At 34.6% G+C, this 19,661-nt stretch overlaps 2 protein-coding genes across 3 annotated transcripts in view; one reads left to right on the forward strand and one right to left on the reverse strand.

Moving 5' to 3' along the window:
• LOC143916129 (uncharacterized) overlaps nucleotides 1–13,725 on the forward strand; it is a 305,722-nt gene extending 291,997 nt beyond the window's left edge. Inside the window, exons 1-2 of one of the 2 annotated variants that reach the window (XM_077437050.1) lie at nucleotides 10,626–12,603; nucleotides 12,716–12,916. In XM_077437050.1, the coding sequence (XP_077293176.1) occupies nucleotides 10,820–12,574 (1,755 nt within the window). In that variant the 5' untranslated portion in view covers nucleotides 10,626–10,819 and the 3' untranslated portion in view covers nucleotides 12,575–12,603; nucleotides 12,716–12,916. Of the gene's footprint in view, nucleotides 1–10,625 lie in introns of those variants that run through there. The other variant, XM_077437049.1, reaches the window with a different exon arrangement.
• The window catches only part of LOC143916120 (uncharacterized), a 202,673-nt gene that overhangs the window by 19,273 nt on the left and 163,739 nt on the right, over nucleotides 1–19,661 (reverse strand). Inside the window, exon 5 of the mRNA XM_077437035.1 lies at nucleotides 5,970–6,097. Coding sequence (XP_077293161.1) covers nucleotides 5,970–6,097 — 128 coding nt within the window. The remainder of the gene's footprint in view (nucleotides 1–5,969; nucleotides 6,098–19,661) is intronic.

Here is a 19,661-nt window from a genome sequence, read left to right on the forward strand (position 1 = left end):
ACAATATGAAAAGCAATAAAAGTGTCCCGATCCTGGCGCTGGACAATGAACCCTTTACCTATTCCCGGAAACCGCACCCCCAATTTCTTTCTAATTAACGCGGCTTAATAAATTTCAAAAAAGGACACAAAGCTCGCTTCAAATTCACACCAAAATGCGTACAAAACTCTGATTAAACACAGCATCCGAATCTGTTTTTAATATACATATGTATGTACATACAAACATTTCAGTGGGTATTGCGCATAATAATACACATACACAAACAATACATATAAATAGTATATATACAGAAAATGTATAAAAAAAAGTTTATAAAGCGCTAAAATTTTCAATTAACGAAAGAGACTTGATCAATTGTAATAAAACCTGTGGATAACGACCCGAGAAGCCTCCCCTTCTCCGATTAAAGCTCCGAATTGCCGTCAGAAAAATTTTTGATCAAGTTTACAGCGTTCGAAAAATCGAGATGGGGTGTTACAAGAAAGAAAACGAAGAAAGGAAAGAATATCCGGAGAATCTATCTATAAAAAAAGGAACGAATGTTCCCATCTTTGATTTTATTATGTTACATTTCTCGTGTGCTAAAATATTGAAAGGAATTGATTAAAATCGAACGATCGCTAACGATTTGTAGCAATTCTGCATAATTGAGGGCAAGTAACACTCGAGCAGGTTTCGGCGCATGATAAAATAACCTAATGGTTTTTATTTTCGAAACAGTTTCAGATGAAAACCGAGTTTGGAAATTTATCGAAGGAGACTTGGGTGAATGAAATTCGGCCACCCTTGGATATAATATGGCACACCTGATACGTGCCGAGCAAGGGATATTGCAATCCATCTTTATGAATTGCGAATGGGATGAAATGCAGTTAGCAGCACCTGGTGTAGCTCTCGGTGTATAGAAACGGAAAGGGAAACTTTATACGTAAAACAAATTGAAGGGAAAAATAGAAAAAAACATCGCGGAAAATACACGTTTTCCCCTAGCGGAGTTTAATGGCCATTAAAATTTGTCGTGTATGCACACCAAAATGATGCATTGCACATACGCTCTCACATTGTATTTGGAACGCTTTGTAATTTTTATTCGATAATTTCATAGAAGATTGCCTAATAATGGATTGTAATTGAAACTGGCATCTGTATCACATGTAATGGTTTTATTGTCCGGCAAATTGCCTATTATTTACACGCTCAACCCCCCCCCACCCCACACCATTTCTTTGTTTCCCTCGTTTCGGAAACTTTACCCGAGTTCCACAAGAGTCACTGGTGTAGTGGACGCATCCTTCACGGTAGGATTACTCCTGGCCATTAAAAATAATCGAACAACGTTTGTCGTTTCCTTGTTTCGCCATTGGGAAAATCCCCACTAACTACGACCCGAAAAATGAACATCTTTTGCCTCAAAATACAATTCTGTGTGCTCCGTTTCATAGAAATATATAAAACAAACACATGTAATGGAACTGCATATTCTACAAATGTACGTAATATAGTATTATTTTTAAGCTAAACAATATTTAGATACAGAGTAAAAATTTGCCATTAGATGGTATGAAAATAGTCATTTTTGCAACAGATTATATGATAAGTTGAAATAAATGGAAAGAAGAGTAATATTCATATTTCGCGGTTGAAATTTAATAGGAAACGGAGTAAGCGAGATGATTTAAACATAATTTTATTTTCCTGGTAAGCTTTATATTTCAGTTATACATATAGATAAAACTAGTGATTTGAATTAATTTGTAAGAAGTCATCTGGAATTTCCTAGTACTGTTTCAACAAATCCTTTCTATCGATTATATTTTAAATTAATAATTAAGAGCGCATAAATAAAAATTCCAATCTAACTGCAATTCTAGATTTCTTCTCAATGCTCTTTTTCCTTACAATCAGGAGGAAAATTTTTGATTTTTTTTGTGTTCAAGCTTTTGAACTACATATGTATGTAAATAATTGATAGTCCTTATTTATTACGTAAGATGCTTTTACAATGTCCAATCAGATGCCTCCGTAATCCATTATTTCAAATTAATCCTTGTTCTACCAAATATTCCTATAAATCATTTTTATGTAGTTCTTTTTTTTAACAATATTCCCTCCATATTGATTATTTTTGGTGTTTCTCTCCTTGCTTTACATTTCTATTGTTTGATCATTTTTCTTAGTATTAGGTAAATATGTATGTACATAGTATGTAACATTATTCAATGCGTTTCTTCTTTGTTTTTATTTATTTTTTCATTGATGTTTATTAATTTTTAGAAGCTTATTTGTGTCAATGTTATATACTTTGTAATGTTTTTTGTTTCCGTTTTTTAAATAAATAAATTTTGGGTATATGATTAGGTGTGGCTTACTTACCCGCGTGTTAACAGATAAAATTAATAAAAAATGTGTTTGAAAATTGAAAAAGATTATTGGCTGATAATAAATTTATACCCACATTAGGAAATTATCCAAATTTAAGTCTATTTCATTTTATCTATCATATGTAGGTATATACATACATATATCCTCCAACATACAGCGGGACAACAAACATGGCACATACTATAATACAAATTATTGTCAGGAAACGGATATTACATTGCACAACAATAAATGCAAACTTTCAGACCGCAACATTGACGCATTGTCGTCCATATTTTATTCTGAAAACAAAAAAATGCGTGTCCCGGAGGCACAACTTGCAATAATAAAATGCGATAGATGAAAAAAATGCATCGGGGAACGCCTGGAGTAATTTGTCACCGAAATTTAACTCTTGGGGAAAAAAGAAGGAGAAATTTCACCTCGGAAAATGAAACGGGGATCAAGTTTGTTTGAAACCCGAGGCTATTGCGAATTTCAGCATTAAATCTTGAAACGCGATAAGGTATCTCAATTCGCTGAAAAAGTCAACCTAACCTAAAGTACTACGAACACGTTTTGACCATTTACAGACAAACATATGTACATACATATATACATCAAATTCAAGTGTCGATTCAATAGAGTCCTCACTATTTCAGTAATTTGGTCGAGGAGTTGTGCTCATAATCATCCCCGTTCGCAGAAGAAGGAGACCGTTTAACCTTTCAACGGCACCTGCGGGTTCCCAGCGGGGGATGAGCCCCAGCAGGGGGGCGCAGCGCCCTCCAGCAATTAATAAAACAAACGCGCGCTGGTGCGAGAGGTCGCTCGGGGCGGTCAAGCAACGCGACACCGTACCATTAATACCTACCCGTACATTATAAATATTATATCATATTACATATATGCGACCGCGTATAATACGAACCACCGTAGTTCATATGTACCATCTCAATTTAGAGTTGTCTTACTTAATTAACACCGACTATAATAGGATCTAGCAGATGTACCTATTCGTTCGTGTATGTGTGTATTTCCCTAAATGGGTTTTCCTCATTTCGTAGGTAGAGAGCATGTTGTAACTAAATTGTACCTGTGTTTTATTCATCCATGTAACATCATGTTTACATAGCATACGTAGAAATATATTTAGTACGTAAATTATATTTAATCATATATCTTGATAGCTTTATCAACAGCTAAATGAATGTCAAAAGTTGTGAATGTATAGGTATTATATAAGCCGTTATTACTAAAAGTGGCATAAGTCCACTTTTCTTTATTTCGAGAAATATCTCGCAAAACATTGAATCGAATGTTTTGTGTTTACCAATTTTTAAATATACTAGTGGCCTGTAATACGTTTGAATACGTTAGTAAATATACTAGTGGCCTGTAATACGTTTGAAATATATTGAATTGACGAGAGGGTTATTAAAATTTGTATTATTTTATTTATTTCAAATTAAAAGCAACTATTGCAGGATTAGTCAGTGTAGTATAAAGTGTAAAAACTGTAGTTTAGGCAGTCCGAGAACTTTAAGCTAAGATCACATAAAGCATATAATTTACGACCGATACCGTCATATACACTTTGTGAAGGCTAAGGTTGTTTATGTAGACATAGATGCAACACTCCTCCCGAGAGATCGTTTTTATACGCGGCACGTCTTCGGGGATAAGGTTGATCGTGAGGGAAAAGTGCAAGGTTTCGCGGGAGAAAGCGGAGGGGTGGAAGTGCAACTTGTGCATCAGAGGCTTATGTTGCCAGGTTACGTCCGTAAGCTGCACTTGCTTATTTTATTAAATATAAATATATGTACATCGATAACGAAATATATTTCGTGCTTTTAAAAGCTAAAATAATTTAATTCACAGTATACACAAATATGTATTATATTTACGGTATGACGTGATTTTTTTTATTGTTCTTTATATTATAAATATATGTTTAAGAGGAAGGCATAATGTATGTATGTATCTTATTTATGATATTGTGTGAAGATGTGGCAACAGTAGTGGATTTGTGGGTGTGCGGCACTGCATCTCGCAGTGGAGAGGTCTGGATCTTGGGGTGCGCCACACTCGCCCCACGAGGCACACTTTTTATTATTCGGGACGCGTCGACCGACGAGGCTTTGGGGGAGATTTTCTAATCGGAAAAACCTCGGAAAAATCGAGCCGGTCACGTTCGCTGCTTTTCTTCAAACATGTATATTGCCGTCGAGCGGTGCGCGTACTAAGTAATCCGCGAAGGCTATAAAGTATTTATTGAAAATTTATACATATGTACATACATAATACCCATACATATAACCTTTGAATTATTTTGGATATATTTTTTGAAATGTTTTTATAATGGGGAATCAAAGCAAAACACGATATTTTGAAGTAGGTTTTTATAATATTTAATATGTAATAGCAGTATAGCTCGGTGATTCGTTAATGCTAACCACCGAGATGTTCCTGAGTTGACATCGAATGAAGAGAATTTATTCCGAGTATTTCTGTCGTGCTGCTGACCAGACTTAGATAATTGTGACTATAAATCGATCATTTCTTATCAGAGTTTGCCAATTTATCTGATTTCATTGTTGAAACGGTTCCTCATCAAATCGGCAAAACCAACCCCTCCTATTATTTGTCAACATTATTTGAATATGATTTCTAATTTATAATATATAAATTTATAAATGTATGTATGTATATACAAGTTCAATAATATGTAGGGTTAAACTCATGTTTAAATATATGTATGTAAATAAAAAAAATGTATTCTCTTTATGAAATTGGTTTGGATTAAACAATAACGTGAGAAATAATGAATTAGTTGAAAGAAAACGAACGAACTACATAATTTGATTAAATTCAAATAGATCCATTTCAGTAATTAAATCCGAAAATTTGGTCAAAAAGCTGTTCTACAAATGTAAATAGGCACTAATTACTTTGTTGAGGGTTTTCTAAACTACATATGTATATCCACTCAAGTAATACTGTTTGTCAAATGCTTGCAGGGTTTTTCTATTCTCTCGTTGAATCAAATTTAAGAAAATTCAGACGCATTGTTTTTTATTAGTATTATGTTATATACAAATTAAAACACCAAGAATTGGACGAAAATATTCTAAAACCAATCGTAAACACGCGGCTAAGTATGACAGAGAGTGGAATTGATACCTGCAAGTGGAATTTAAACAACGAGCGAAAAATAAACGTTTTCGGTGCGAGATTTTAGAATCGAGAGTTTAAAAACAGCTGGAGGCGAGACGTGATCCAACTGCGCGACCGGGTTTGTCTCCTTTAATTCTTCCCGTTTTCCATTTTCCCCCCGCCGTGCAATAACAAAGGGTGCATTTTCCACGTGAGGAGCGAGCTCCTTCGGCAGCCAGGAAGCCAACCAGGATCGCGCGGCAATAAAAGGGTGTTGCTAAGGACTCCCGCGACTTTTATACCCGGAAAAGTTTATTATTTATTTCTTTTATGATGTCTCCGGCAGGACGGCGACGGGGCGGACGATATTGTTTGGGGTAGGTTTTGGTAACATCTCGCCGTCGCAATCTCGACGGAGAGGTGATTTAATTTGGCTTTCTCGCATTTACCTGGTGAGTTCTCTGTGCGCAGCTCGGAGTCGTGCATTTGCGCGCTCAGCTTCGTGCTCGGCATGAGAGAGTCTCGTGCGCAGTTCGCTGCGCTCCACTTCCACATCGCGAGACACACCTTCCTCCCGCTGGAAAATCACAACAAAACCATTAAAACTATTACTATTATGTACATAATTTATAAAAAAGAATAATAATAAGCATAATTTAATAGTATTGTATTAAAAATAAGTGTTAGTGAAAAGTTTATTCATAAATTGAATAAAAATCTTTAGTGTTTCGCAATTGTGAATTCGCAACAATTATCTCAACATTTTTGCAAGACTAAGCGATGAAGATGACGATGTGATGTCGTTACAGTCGACCTTCTTGGTTGAATTGAGTAAATTTATGTACATACATATGTACAAATATATTACTATGGAGCAGCTATAGTGGTTTCCGCAGTGGAAGAGTTGAAAAGTGGCATGGATTGTCATCCAGTGTTTTCAACTTATACATATTTTGTGTACAATCATTATGTGTAATAATGGTTTTTGGTACTAATGTACAAAAGTTTGATCATACATATGTAAGTGTCACCTTGGACAACCTGTAGTGGCAGCTATGATTGGGGTTAATATATAATATATAAATAAATATGCTGAAACATTTTTGGAGTCAATGTTTTGAAAAAATATTGTAAAACTGTATGTTTCTGTTTTTAATAAATATTAAATAATAGTCTAAATCTAATCAGCAATATGCTTTCCTCGGGGGTGTATACGTTTACAAAAAATATATTAAAAATGTATGTATGTACATAAAGAGCATTGACACATGCATTCTGCGGAGAGTAAAATGACACAAATGTAGAAGTAGCATTTATTCAATGTAGTATTATTTTAGATGTAGATATATTCAATGTAAATAAGCTTTTGCAAAAATAAATAAAAAAATATTCTGTAACAGCTAAAACTATAAATGTATATCAAAATTAAAATATAATATGCCAGATTGAGTTGCACTTGAAGCGTAAGTAATGCAGAATAATTAAATGTAAGACTTCGTTAAATAAGGCAAACCATCAGAATCTCCGGAAGTCAGAAAGAGAAGACGAAGAGACGAATTAAATCTGGAATTAAATCACTGCTGTTTTTAATTGAAAAATATGGTTGAAAAAAGTTGAATATTGAATGCCAACCATGTTGTATAAATTCAATGCATTTTGGAAAAGTATGGAAAGATACATTCTCGGTATAATGAATAGAATCAGATAATAAAACATTTGTAAATAAATAAGGACAATATGAGTGGACGAAGATTACCCAAGAAGGTAAAAGAGTGCAAGGAATATCAAAAGTGAGATGGATGGACGAAGTACAATATACCTATAGGTATACTAGGTTTAAGCGTTGCTCAAAACGAAGATGAATAGAAGCGTTTTAGAAACGACTTTATTCAACAATGAATTATGAACGGCTGCAAATGAAGATGACAATCTATTCTTTTGAATACAAAAAGAACAATTTTAAAAATTGAATGACATTAACATGACAGCACTACATATTATTTTTATATATTTTAATTGAATGAATGTACCGGTCAGCAACAAGCAACACACTCATTAATTCTAAAGGTCAATACAAACAAACACACCCCATATTTTTAATTAAACCATAGTTCGATTCGCCATCTGCCACGATGGTCAGCACACCGCCTTATCTCCCCAGCGTACAACTAGCGTGTACAAATAATGTCGAGATAGAGCAAATATCTGTTAGGACGAGGGCTGTCACCGCTCGTGAGGGTAATGCGTATTTGCAAACAGGTAGGGGGGGGGGGTAGATAGATACACGTTTATTTATTATCCGACGTGCCCCTCAGCAACCCGCTTGACTTGCGTACCCGCCGCGTTAGTTTAACTTAAAGGGTGTGTGCAAATATTTGCCAAAATTTCGCAAAACGGAAGTACCCGCCGATTGTGGAGCGCGCCCCTTAGCACGGCTTGGCCGTCAAATGAGTCACGAGGGCGTTAACGTGAATCATACTCGAATGAGGAATACGGTTCGTGACTGGGCCTTATCGAGTTGACACAAAACCCTATAAATTATGGCCATTATCAAGAAATCCGGTGTGGTCAGCGCAAGGCTTTCAGAAATATTGTACACTCGCGGTATCTGCATAAAAGATGATCTGAAGGGTTCGACGATCACCGTAAACTGGTTTAATCCGATGCATGATGTGTAACGTAAACACGAGATAATAATTTCTGAGATACGTATGTACCTGTATTTTACATACTATGCCGTTCGAGGAATTTCCATATAAAATAATCCGCTCACTTTGCAAAGTTGCTACGTTATGATCCAGTTGGTCTTGTATATTTGAGAATAATGAGATATCTTCATGTTGATTTATTTACATAACAACTATGTATGTACATACATACATAGTTGACTTAGATTACATAAAATATAAGGAATTTTTGATCGATTTCAAAAATAAATATTAAATTAGCTCACTATTGGCCCGTGAACACATATGTACATACATACTCTGTCTCTTTAATTTTTTTTATAAAACTTCATTCAAAGGCCGTCAACACAGCGTGTGTGTTTTCATACAAACTTCATACAAAAAAGTATTATTTTAAAGATTTAGTTTAAAACTGTCATTCGTTGATATCATACCGGCATAATATCTTTATCCAAAATATCGATAAATAAGTTAAAAAAATATATATATATACATATTTCTATGGTTTAAAACTTGGCTTGACTGAATTAATTGATAATATTCCAAAATAATAATATTCAGAAATTAATTCAAAACCTCAGATATTGAAATTTACTGGTTTGTTCTCGCATAGTATTAGTATACTATAAATCTCAAATTGAATATTTTATTCAAATGAATAATCTATGTATGTTAAAATTTATTGAAATGTATATAAATTTTATACAAAATTGAATCACTACAGTTTGAAAAATACTGATCTGATTCGATTCATACGATCGAAGACAACTGTAATAAAAAAAATGTATTTGATTGAAAGGCTTTATGCTATGTTTAATTTAGAAAACATAAAATTTACCGTTACTTTGCAAAAAATAAGGGGATTCACATAGAGAGTTTTCGGAAAATTGTAACGGTCCATAATGAACTAGCTAAAAAATATTTTTGAATATTCACTAAAAAAATATATTATAATCTTCTTAGAGCGTTTCCTAACCTTTGGAATTTGGTATTTAAAAAAAATGTACCCCTCTTAGTATATTATTTTGTAATTAAATAAGCCTTCAAATCAAACTCCCCCCCTATTAACTATATTTATGGAACTTTTAGATATTTAAATCTTGGGTATAAATGCTTCTTAATAGATAAATCTGCAAGGCTCTTTTTTAAATGCAAGCCGCAGATTTAATTCAATTATTCAATAATACATATACAAATATATAGATATTAAATACATTTTATAGAATATACCAAACTACATGTATGTACATATACATATGTGGACTTATGTATGTAGGCCACGATAAGGATAGGTTGCCTTTTTTTACTATGTTACATTTTGCACCTGACTGGAAGCCTTCTAATCTAATTCAATGAACAGTAGCTAGCTTTCATCAGCTTTGTCAACGAGTTTTTTTTATTTTATTAAAATAGCAACACATCTCACTATCGGCACGATTGAAAATTCGTGAAAGCTTTTCACAGTGCTGGAAAATGCAAAAAAGCGAGAGATGTGCGCGTCCACGTGTGTGCTTCGTCGTCGGGGGGTAGATTTGTCAATCAACAGTAAGCCTGCGAGGATCTCGCGGCATTTTGTTTGCCGATTTGCCATAATCCCGGTGGGGCTGCGCCATCCCGAGGGAGCTTGGGGTGGGATACCGAGGTGGTTTGTCAGATTGAAAGCAGCGATGGCTGCCACCCCTGTCCGTTTCACTGCAGCGCGTCCCTAATACTTTCACTTTTATCTAAATGCGCTGGACGCACTGCCAAAGGATTCCGATACGGATTTGGTTTTTCGCCGTTTTATACGAAAATCCTTTGTGCCGAAACGTTCTTTCCGACGCCACGCCTATTGACGCGCAAGAGGTTATTCTGACAAAATTTAAAGGGCGATATAAGAATATAAAGCGTCTAAAATTAAAATGTTTTGATCTATAATAAAAATTATGTCTACATCAAGGTCATTTTCCTGCTAAATTTACTAAGCAGTCTATGTATGTACATATGTACTTCAAATTTTTATCTGATGTGTATCTTTTCAGTTTTAACGCCATTAAATTAAGCCCGGAACAAATTTGGCAAGTTATATATTATCAGTAGAGGTAGGATAGTCACAGTGCTATCCATTGTTCGGCAAACCTTTAACAATGCATTTACAACCTTTGAACAATACACGGCCCCCTCAGGCTCCGGTGACTAATTATCAGAGTTGTTAAGTATGTATGTACATAATACATATGTACATACATACATTCATATATAATTTTACATACAAACTATGTTGCGATCCATATTTCGGATGCTGAGCTCTTCACTTCATATAGTATATGTACATACATATGTATACATATACATGTAGAATTGATTTTTAAACGAGCCGAGATAGAGTGTGTGTGGTATGCCTGGGAAAGACCGGATGCGTGTTGTTATGGTCACTTGTTGGAGAACAAGCCCGAAGATAACATGTCCAAATACATAGTTCTGACTTAATCTGCGTTTCACTTGGAATCCTTCACATCCGGATCCTATATTTGGGGGCTTTGTCCGGGATGCCCGAAGACATTCCAGTGACAGCCAGAAGCGGTCAGACGACGACGCGGAGTTTTGACAGTTGAGGTTAGGACGCGCGCGCGATGACGAGATCGCGTACGAGCTTAAAGGCGAAGCCCGTGACGTCGGTGACGTCACGTCAGCGAACACGCCACACGACGATGATGATATCCACGACGACGCCAGTGGCAACGACGACGAGGGAGATACCACAGTTCAATTTCCGAGATCTGGAGGTTGGTTTCGGTCTGCCGAAATATAACGGCAGAAATAGCCCTATTGCAGTGTGGATTGAGCGCCTCGAAGAAAACGCGCAAATCCTCGGCTGGACGGAGACACAACAGTTGGTGTATGGGCGGATGCTGTGTGAAGGAACTGCCAAGGACTTCTTGGACTCGGAAACGGGCATCGTCACGTGGGCGATACTTAAGGAACGATTGACCAGAGAGTTTGGCCATCAGTTGAATAGTGCGGACGTGCACAGAGAACTGAGGTTAGAAAAAAAGGGAAAAGCGGAAGACATTTTAAGCTACATTTACAGGATGAAGGGGATTGCAGCCAAGTGTAGTTTTATTGAGGAAGAGGCGATTATCGCGTACATAATTGGTGGACTTGGGTTTGATAAGTATGAAAAAATGACGCTGAGCGGGGCCGGTACAATCCAGGAGCTGAAGACGCGAGTTACGCAGTGCGAGAAAATTAGAGAGGATGACGAACCCAGGGTGGCGGGGCCCGTAAGAAACCGAGAAAGAGAGAGACCACAATGTTACAATTGCGGAGGACGTGGACACTTATCAGCCGACTGCAGATTCAAGAAAAGAGGAACCCGCTGCTTCAATTGCAACGAGTTTGGGCACATATCAGCTCAATGTAACAGCACCAAAACAAAGACTGTCTTGACAATACAAGAAGAAATAAGAAAAGAAGTCAGTATCCCGGGTGCCGCCCTGTTGGGTAGCCCTATCACAGAATCCGTTCTTATGTGCATTGACGGCAGCAAAGTGAAATGTGTTAAAAAACCGTGTGTTTTGATGGAGGTTAACTTAGAACGGAGTCTGCCGAGGAGGAAAAAAGAGCAAGACATGAGGGATCGTAAGGAAGTGTGGCAACAGGCATGTAAAAGACCTTTGCAGCAACGGGCTTCACGAGAGATGTCTGCTCAAAGAGAACTCATTGTTTCCAATGATGAAGAGGACGATGCAAACATGGCTGATGGAGGTGTGAACCTGGCTGATGTAAGTGTGAACAGTGATGGTTTGCACAGAAAAAGACCTTTGCAGCAACGGGCTTCACGAGAGATGTCTGCTCAAAGAGAACTCATTGTTTCCAATGATGAAGAGGACGATGCGAACATGGCTGATGGAGGTGTGAACCTGGCTGATGGAAGTATGGACGGTGATGGATTGCAAAGAAGAAGACTTTGGGACTACGGAGACATACCGTTTTCAAATACAGATGAACCACCCGATGATCAATTTGGAAAAGGATCTAAGGATTATAGTCATTTGAAGAATTCTGAAGATGAGAATAAAGAAAAGGAAAAACATAAAGACAAAGAGAAAGATATGGCTAAATCACAAGAAGGATTAAGGGACCCAGTCAAAATTTCAACACCAAAAGACACTGTATTCACTTTCAAGCTCGGTCGTAGTCGGATTGATGTTAATTCAATGGAAAAGAAAATAGAACCATGGATTGAGAAAAGACTTACTGGATGTATCAGTGAGCTAGAACCAATATGTGTTGACTTCATTTATGGTAAATTACTAGCAGAAAATCTGTGGGGTGACGGCAGATTCATCGGATGCTCACGGAGAATCGCCGAGGGCATTGGATAGAATTTAAGTTGTACCGATGGAAGTGAAGTGTGCGTTTGTGAATTAGAGATATATGTAAGATAAGTTGAAGTATGGCCGAGATACGAAGAATGTTTTATGTTATTTAAGATTATGTTTTAAGTTGTACCGAGGGAAGTGAAGTGTGCGTTTGTGAATTAGAGAATAAGTGAAATACCTGGAGGGTTTTTAGTTAAGCCTTACTTGTAATTTGATGATTGAAAAGTGTAATGTTTTATTGCTTATTCTAGTATTTTTTGGGAAGTGCTTTGTATATTGAATCATGTTTTAATTTGGTTACATGCTTAGAAGAATATAAGATAACTGTATTGAAATGTAATTCTAGTAATGTTTTAAAATGTGATTGTTTCCGATGTAAAGATTTAACTTTTGTCATTGTAAAGGTATTGATTTTAATGTTTTATTGCTAATTCTAGTAATGTTTTAAAATGTGATTGTTTCTGGTGTAAAGATTTAACCTGTCATTGTAAAGGTATTGATTTTAATGTTTTATTGCTAATTCTAGTAATGTTTTAAAATGTGATTGTTTCCGGGGTAAAAATTTAACTTGTCATTGTAAAGGTTGTGATACCTTTCTGTTTTGTATTGCTTGTAATAATTTTACATAGTAATTGTGATACCTTTCTGTTTTGTATTGCTTGAAATAATTTTAAATTGTAATTGTGATGATTTATGTGTAACTTTAATTGTGATGATTTATGTGTAACTTTAATTGTGATGATTTATGTGTAACTTTATTGAAGATTGAATTGTGTTGAAATGAAAAATTGATTTGTAGTGAAATGTGTAACGATTAATTTGTTATAATTGTAATTGTTATGTAAATTGTGAAATGATTGATGTATAAGTGTATTGAAATGTAGTTGTGATGATGATTGTAATTGTGGTGATGATTGTAATTGTGATGATGATTGTAATTGTGATTTAAATTGTAATTGTGACAATTGAAAGCATGTTTAGGAGAATATAAGATGATTTTATGGAATGGAAGATTAAACATTGTTGAGGATGATAGAGGAAATGTTTTAAAAGAATGTAAGATGATACATTGGATAGAGTGGAAAATGAAATGTAAAAGAATGTGAGATGAAACATTGTTGAGGATGATAGAGGAAATGTTTTAAAAGAATGTGAGATGAAATGCTGTAAAAATATAAAAGACGAAGAATGTCATCCGAGGGCGAATGACAGTCAGGAATGACCGAATGTAGAATTGATTTTTAAACGAGCCGAGATAGAGTGTGTGTGGTATGCCTGGGAAAGACCGGATGCGTGTTGTTATGGTCACTTGTTGGAGAACAAGCCCGAAGATAACATGTCCAAATACATAGTTCTGACTTAATCTGCGTTTCACTTGGAATCCTTCACATCCGGATCCTATATACATATATACTATATCACACTTTTGGTACGTATATACATATTTTTAAGTATGTAGGTATAATATTCTGCCATTTAAACAACAAAACGAATAAACAACTAAAACAATTGAACTTTTATTAATACAAATAATACGAAAAGTTTTATTTAAAAACCTTCCGATATATTATGAAAATGTTGATGTAAAAATAATTCAACTCACATTAGTTTTATAATATTACGAATGGAATTTTTTTTTTCCTATACGATAGATCAGTCACCGGCAACGATGACTGATCTATCGTATGATTCGCCGGTCGCTAAGTGACCCATTTGACAATATGCTAAATGACCCACTTGAGTTAACCGGTTAAGGCTAGAGTTTGTTTTTTCGTATAATAAGCACCAAAAAATATATGTATCTTTTTAAATATTTTATTTAAGAATATGCGACAAGTCAAACATTATTTGTTATCTAGTGTAATGTAATTAGCATTGCATGACGAAAATTTATTTGAAAAGATAATTAACTAAGGATGTAATAAAAAAGGTTATTAAGATTGTAAACAAAATAGCACGATCTGCGTTAACACACAGACGCTTCAAAGTATTTATATGAAATTTTTCTGTTACATGCTGAAAAAAAAAAATCGTCGAGGCAAAGTTCTCAATAGATTTATAGATTGCTTGATGACATACATATGTACAAATATTACTTTTAACGAAATCGATAAAAATTATATCAAACTCAATGATAAATAATAGTTTTTAAGGTTTTTGTTCTAAACAGACATAATGAATCATTTCATAATTGAATGTGATATATGAGTGGAATTTTGATTTTCTCTCTCTGTTTGGGCCTCGTAGGGACGTATTGTATTTGAGGCTGGTTCTTATATCAAGGTGCTGGTTGTAGATGCAAGACATTCCCTTCTTAGTATTTTATTATTTGATATGTTTACATTAGCTGCTATTATTATAATGCTATTGTTTTTTTTATAATTAAGTGTAAATTTATTTTGTCTGTGTATATACATATGTATATATTTTTATTTTTCTCATTTTTCTGAATTTTTTCAACCATTGTGGCGCATTAGGTATTCCTGTAATGCCACTATGATCCAAACTTAAACTTAAATAAATAAATTATATACAATGATTTTTAACGAACGACTCCAAAGAAACAACTACACAATTTTGAAAATGTACGAGGAATGGAAGAGTTTTTGCCTTTTAAAATGACTTTTAAAATGAAAGTACCCACTGACCCGAAACATTTTCATAATACATACCCGCAACAAAAAAAGTTTACCGACGCCTATGAAATTTTTTTGAGAACTATTCCTAAGTATTTCAGATACATAGAGAAATCCATTCAAAGTTGGTTTGTTAGAATACACATCTATGTAAAATGGATGTTTGGTATGTGGTGTGAACGCACCGCGAAAGTACATAAGCCTATGATGTCTTTGTTTGAAACTCAGTTTGACCATTTGCCTAGTGAACTTTGAGTAAAAAGGGTCCACGGTAAAATTAGTTGAAATTCTGATTTGTGCCACCTAAGGGTACTATTTCGGGTTTGCAAATCCGGCTCGGGACACGAAACGGTCGTTTGATTGAGGAGCTTTCAGACGGACGCTAAGAGGATAACGTGGGGGTGTGTCGGCTTTCGGGGGGTGAGCGGGCGAGTTAGAGGAGCATCGGACCAGACAATTCGCCACCGAGAAAAATGCATTAAAACAGTGAACAGACCGTATTAGATTTCCTTTCCCTTTAGAATGCCCTTTTGTGGAATTAAAGAAGGCGCTTTTGTTAACGGAGATTAGCGCAACGACGTCGTTTGCGGCAATTTGCGCAACTCGAGCGAACGAATTCAAACAAAACATTCGTCCGTTGATGATGTCTTAAAGCGTTTATCTAATTTTCACTCTTATTTCAAACCGGGGGGAGAATTGACGAAAGTGAATCTCGACTAAATAGCATTTATTTATTTATTATTAATTAGAAAATTAAAAATAAATTATTTCACATTTTCACAATTAACAATTGTGAACTAAAACTAACAACTATAATATAACAAAATTAAAAAAACTGTAATTAGTTAACCTAAAATAATAGATATAATATATGTAATTCCAAACATAGCATTTTATTAAAATTACATATAGAATTACGTCATATTCCACATAATGTAATGTGCATATATGTATAATATTATGATGATATCCTCACTGCAATATGAAAACTTTTTATTATTTAATTTTACTTTCATAATTAAAAATAACATTATATGTATAGGTATAATATCGTATTTGAAAATAAAAATACTAATTCCAAATAACATCCATCGCTTAAAAATATTGTTATCTTCAACTGCTAAGTGAATTGGTAAATTCATTATACATAATATTCATACTTATATAGAAAGTCCAAGAAGGATGGAGGTGGTGGTATTGGAAAGCAAAGTTAAAAGTTTTAATAAAGTCTCCAGTTGGGTGTCTGCAGCGTTCTCCTCTCGGTAGCATCTCGTTACTTAGTTCGCTCGTAACTCGGCATCACCGAATCACTTTGCCTTTATTGGTTGCAGTCGGGCCATTCTGTGAATTCCTCAGAATCAATTTGTATTCATGTATTGAAATCGATTCGCATAATTCAGCGGGCCGGATCAAAATCGTAAATACGCTCAAAAGCACGACGCAACACACTAAACACGCTTAAACGACGTTCAACTTCTACCACCCCATCCTTTCTATGTATATTCTCAATACACCCAACCCCACTTTTATTTAAACTACATACTGTAACAGTCCAATTTTGAATCGTATTGTTTGTTGCCATTTGCTTTTAGATCCAAGTAAACCAGAATAAAAATGAGGTGTTATATTCTACATTCAAAGCTACCGTTCAATATGCAAAACATATGTTTTGTATTTTATCTCGATCTCACTGACAGTTTCTTAATATCAACGCATCATGGAGCGTCCGAATTTTCCGAAAACTCTCCATGAGAGACCGCCTATTGTTCGCGAAGTACCGGTTTTATAAAAATATATAAAGCATTTCTATCAAATAAATTAATAATTGGAATATAGCTTCTTTGCAGTTGTCTTCGATCGTATGAATTATCAGATCAGTATTTCTCAAACTGTGGTGTTTCAATTTTGCATAAATTATATATAGATTTCGATAAATTTTCACGTAATAAACGATATCTACATATCTTATAGATCATTGAGTTATTCATTTCAATAAAAGATTAAATTTGAGAAATATGTATGCTGTGTGAGAACAAACCAGTCAATTTCAATATCTGGGAATTTGAAATATTTTCGGAATAGGTACTATTATTTTGGAATATTATCGATCAATTCTTCATTCATTGAATTCAAGTCAAGCTTTAGACTATAGAAATATATACTACATATATACATACATATTATATGTATAGTATATATTTTTAATTTATTTATCGATATTTTGGATAAATATATACCGGTATGATATCAATGAATGAGTTTGATTAAATCTTTATACTTTTTTTTGTATGAATTTTGGAGGATTTAATATAAACACATACGCTGTGTTGATGGCTTTTGAATGAAGATTTATTAACAACACAGCGTACATATGTATGTGTTTACGGCCTATAGTGAATTTATATTTTAGGAAGATATATTTATTAAGAAATCAATGAAATTATATTTCAGATAGTTGAAATGCTAAATGTATAATCTTTTTAAAATCAATCGAATTCGAGGAAGTAGAGCGAACAAATTTAAACTACATACATATGTATATATGTACCTATAAATACTACGAAAAACTAGTAGTATCGTTTTACTTTTGGGTTCAATTTGATGCTATGCCAAGTTTGCTTTTTAGAATAAATCTAGAAGTTAACGTCTATATGATGAAACAAACAAATGAAAAATATATAAAAATTTACCCCAATTTGAGCGTTTGATATTTTCCACGACATTTTCCAGCATTAAAAAATAAAACAGGCTTAAGCGACTGTAAGGAGACACCAACATGCATTTTTAATGTTTGCAAAGTGCGCTTTCCTTTGTTTAGAATGACGAAAGAATTTAATTACACCAGTCGGAGAGAGTACGTGAAAAGTCGCGTAGGAATTTTTCTGGAAAGCAACAAAACGGGGGACGGATGCACACATTTCCGAAGGAACTTAAAACGCATGCTAGGGCGAAATAGGAGAAGGACTCCATGAGCAACATCCCTCCTCAAGTATTGAAGAAGTTTGTCGAAGAATCGGGGGCCGTATACAAATATTGCTCATTAGTGCGCGTTTGTGTGTTACTGCCGTCGTCTGGGGAATTGCTGGAGAGGGCCTCCCGCCCACCCACCCACTCGCCCAAATTCGGCAATTATGCCCCGACTCGTAAGTTCAACTATTAAACTTTAACAAATCTCGCAGAGAGTGGGACCTAAACGAGCACAATTTGTGTCCGTGATGACGCGTCGCCTACCAAACGTTTCAGAATGGACGTACAAGCTGGCGACACTCAATAAACCACACCGAATGTTTCACCAAAGGTCCTGTAATAACCGTTGATATGTGCCACACATACAACTCCATCACGCTGTCGAATTCCCAAAACTTATATTTTAATAATATAGTGAAATGTATATGTAGGTATGGAATTGCGTTACAGGAAGTGGGGCTCCGCTTCAGGATATCAGAAATATAACGCTCCGTCAGTTCTAAGCGACTATCTGCAGGATCAGTTCGCATCGCTCCCTTCGTTTTATCCTTTTTTTTCTCTCTCGACCAAATTCACCCTCATTGTTTTTGAGGCTGTGGAGTTTCTGGGTGGAGGGCGCAAGACGACTCCAGCTCGACGGGGTGAGTGTTTCAACGGTTCATTGATTATTAAAATTCGGGTCTATATAAGGCTTCAACAGACCATGCACCGCACTGGGAGACAGGCAACTTATAAATCAATCACCAAGGATCATAGCCAGAAAATATTGAAAATGGGAACTATGTATTTCTACAAGTACAAAATATATATGTACATACGTATTTTATCATATTATATGAAGTGAGATAATTCAATTTGAATTTTAATGGCCTGTAACTTTAATATGTTTAAATTATGAATTATTTCATTGATGTCCAGACAAGTTTAGAATATATGTTATATTATTTATTAATAAAGCTTCTAGAAAAATTTAAATATAATTAAATATATGTAGATAAAGTAAGTTGTTGGAATAACTTTGATTTAAAATTTAAACCATTTTATTATCAAATTAAAAATATATATAATGGTCTTATCGATTATATATGTAGGTATACAGTTCCAAGTATATACAACTAAAAAAATCGTATTCATTATTGAATTCTTCCATCATTTACTTCTGTCTAATTTCATCTAGAAAACAACGAAAATCACTGATAAACTACCTTCTAAGATACCTTACTCAGAAGCAAATAAAAAAAATTCATCAAGATAAAATGCTCGTCTTTACTATAAGAATGCCACTTTAAGAAGAATATTTATATAATTTCATTTATATAAAAGTATATATTTAATTATAATAAATCCCATAGTAATATTGCCTTGCTTTTCAATTCATTTGTAAGAAGTCACCTGGAATTTGCTAGAACTGTTTGGAATCCTTTCTATCGAGTATATATGTACATACATACATATGTATTAAATTAATAATTTACATAGAATGCATA

The sequence above is a fragment of the Arctopsyche grandis genome, chromosome 8 (assembly GCF_051622035.1).
Source record: "Arctopsyche grandis isolate Sample6627 chromosome 8, ASM5162203v2, whole genome shotgun sequence".
NCBI lineage: Eukaryota > Metazoa > Arthropoda > Insecta > Trichoptera > Hydropsychidae > Arctopsyche > Arctopsyche grandis.